This window comes from Eubalaena glacialis, chromosome 10 (assembly GCF_028564815.1).
Source record: "Eubalaena glacialis isolate mEubGla1 chromosome 10, mEubGla1.1.hap2.+ XY, whole genome shotgun sequence".
NCBI classification, from domain to species: domain Eukaryota; kingdom Metazoa; phylum Chordata; class Mammalia; order Artiodactyla; family Balaenidae; genus Eubalaena; species Eubalaena glacialis.
The window spans coordinates 73,723,360-73,726,627 of record NC_083725.1 but is presented as its reverse complement, the minus strand read 5'-3'; the positions used below and the strand labels follow the sequence as shown (position 1 = coordinate 73,726,627).

The window sequence follows — 3,268 nt, the reverse complement described above, 5'->3', positions numbered from 1 at the left end:
GTTGTCAGAAAGCCATTTAACCTAAAATTAGTTACCTAACTTCTTTAGATCTCAGTTTATAACTTTGTAAAATGAGAGATGGAATGGATGGAGTGGCTTTTTGAAGCCTGGCATTCTGTGACTATGTGAGAAAGCTCTCATGCTTTTCTTGCTTTTTCATGATTTTTCTCAAATAAGTTGATATGGGAAAGAGCTTTCCAGAAGCTGACCTAAAGGTGTGATTTTTCTCAGACAGGGGCTATTCACACAGGCCAGGTACCTGTGGGAAGTAGGAGGCTGGAACCTTTTGCTAACAGCCCAGCTCCAGTTTATGCGAAGTCTCAGGCACCTCTGGAGTCTTTCAGGAGTAACCTGATCAATGTGTCTGGTTTCCTTTCCCGGGTTGGCTCACTATTATGAATCAGATAGCTTGATCCTAAGATGATGCCATCTCCTTTTCCAAACTGCAGTCTCTCCAGGTTAACTTGTTCATGATTTGAGCACCTTTTTCTACACTCTGCCTCTGTTCAAACTTCCTGGATATTGGTTCATCTTTCCTCTAACTGTGATACCTGTTTAAATTCAGGATTCGTATGACTGCTCAGCCTCTTTCATACAAGAAATGATACCTCAGATATCATTTTAAACAGTTGTTCTTTTCCATGGGAGCTGGCCCATTCTGACATTTCTGCTCCCTTTCATCATGTCTTTGGCTTAGAAGATACAGTTACTGGGTCCCTCATACCATCTAGTGGCTGTCTCTAGGATGTGCTCATGTGAGTCTATTCCTTACAGACCACCTAAACTAATTATATAAGGCAAATGTGACTTGAATGTGTTAAGTTGAAAAAAAAAAAAGATTTTTCTGAGTATTCCTGGCCTTCTATCAATGCACATTTATATTTTCAAGTCTTACGCAAGGTATTGTGTGTGAAAATATTTTCCCCAAATATTTACATGTGAGTGTGTATGTTGGGATTTTGTTATTATATAGCTATTGTAAAAATAAGTATGCAGATTATAGTATTTTCTTCTGTTCTAATATCCACTTGTTTTTCTTTCAGTGGGTATCATTCTCAGTACAGATGGGGACTGGAAACTACACAACTGTAACAGAGTTCATTATTTTGGGGTTAGCAGAGGATACTACAGTTTGTGCCATTTTATTTATTGTGTTTCTAGGGATCCACGTGGTCACCTTAACGGGCAATGTCAGCATAATCACGTTAATCAGAAGCAGCCCTCAGCTTCATACCCCAAAGTACCTTTTCCTCTGCCATTTGGCCTTTGTAGACATTGGGTACTCCTCATCAGTCATACCTGTCATGCTCATGGGCTTCCTCGGGGAAGGAACCTCTGTCCGTGTTGCTGGTTGTGTCGCTCAGCTCTGTTCTGCGGTCACATTTGGGACGGCTGAGTGCTGCTTGCTGGCTGCCATGGCCTATGACTGCCATGTGACCATCTGCTTGCCCCTGCTCTACTCCACCCACATGTCCCCCAGAGTCTGCATTCTCTTAGTGGGGGCTTCCTATTAAGGTGGGTGTGTGAATGCTTGGACATTTACTGGCTGTTTGTTAAGCCTGTCCTTCTGTGGACCAAATAAAGTCAATCACTTTTTCTGTGATTATTCACCACTTCTGAAGCTTTCTTGTTCTCATGATTTTACTTCTGAAATAATTCCAGCCATTCTTCTGGCTCCATCGTTGTAGTTACTGTGTTTATCATCGCTTTCTCTTACATCATCCTTTTCTCAATCCTGGAAATGTGCTCTACATTTTCTCCATTTGCACCTCCCACCTCACAGCAGTCACTCTGTTCTATGGGACTATTACCTTCATTTATGTGATGCCCAAGTCCAGCTACTCAACTGAACAAAACAAAGTGGTGTCTGTGATCCCCTGTTGAACCCCCTCATCTACAGTCTCAGGAACAAGGAGGTTAAAGAGGCCATGAGAAAATGAATGGCTAGAACACGTTGGTAGTCCTAAAGTAATCTGATTTTTAATAATAAGCACTGTGTAATGAAGACCTCTCCTGCAGATGAATAAATAATGTACTAAGTAAATTTCAGTGTATATTCATAGTATTCTAGACTCACAAATTTCATTTCTTGTTATTCTCAAGAAAATTTTCAGTGTAAAAAAATAAATGTGCATTCACCAATATATGAACATTAGCAAAAAAATATTTTATTCTCACTTTACCCACCATTTCTTGCATCTACAAGTACAAATCTTTTCAAATAAGTTCTATGCTCTTTGAATGCAGTCTTCGGAAATAACTGCTGAAAGCACCTGAAACTCCTTGAGTGGGAAATAAAGAGTAGTGTTGCCATCCATGATCTTGTCATCTGACAGAGATGGTGTCCATGATGTACAGATAATCTAAGGATTGAAATCAGTGATGCTGGTAGTTGTAAAGCTTCTGCTGCTTTGTGGTCTGAGGCTGAGCAACAGGATTCCTCCCACAATACCTCTGCAGGTGAGCCTCAGCAAGCCAAATCAGAGGATATCTGAAAGCTCCATTTATCTTAGCTCTTCCCTTTCAGGGATCTATTCTACAAAATACGTTCAAGAGTTTCCAGAACAAAGACTATTGGGGGCTAATTGGCATGACCTGGCTCCTTTCTAGACCAAAAAAGTAAGGTTCCTTTTTTAAAGGTTATTTCAATCTTATCAAATATGCGCTACATACTTCTGTAATGTGTGTTAAACCATTTCTTTCCCTCCTGGTCCTATTGCCTCTGATACTGAAATTCTCAGATTTCTTGCACATAATTTCACTGGAACTTCTGTATTAGCCCTGAAAACTCTCTCTTTAAACCAGACTGTTTCACTTAATAGAATTTAAAATTATTTGTATTCTTATAGACCCCTTTGTGTTTTTTCTCCCAGTTGTTTTATTCTGAGTGGATATTTTTTAATAAAAAGGGATAATATTTTTAAGGATCTCATTTTTCCTTTAATAAATGTAAATACCAGATTAATCTTAATATAATTATATCATGTGATCTTTCTATTTCGTCATCAGCAATGATTCTACTGTCCACAATATTAAGTCCAGAGTGAGATTAACTTCATGGCAGTGTGAGACATCTCTCCTTTCTGTTCCTCCTTTTAAACAACTAATTAGGCACCCATACATGAACAAAAGTGTCTCATTGGGAATTGTGGGATCCAGACCATACACTAAGGGATCCAGGAGGAGTCTTGCCCACCTGTGCATCTAGTAATAGGCAGAAAGACCTTAGTATGGGCCTCAAAATCAGCAGGAACCAGTGAACCTGCCC

General features: G+C 39.6%; 1 protein-coding gene across 1 annotated transcript; it reads left to right on the top strand.

Moving 5' to 3' along the window:
* The first annotated feature begins 1,064 nt into the window (after positions 1-1,064).
* On the top strand, positions 1,065-1,940 carry LOC133099358 (olfactory receptor 5P3). The gene is given in 4 exon segments (XM_061202951.1): positions 1,065-1,662; positions 1,665-1,751; positions 1,754-1,870; positions 1,873-1,940. Coding segments are annotated over 4 exon segments (870 nt in total).
* Positions 1,941-3,268: the final 1,328 nt, after the last annotated feature.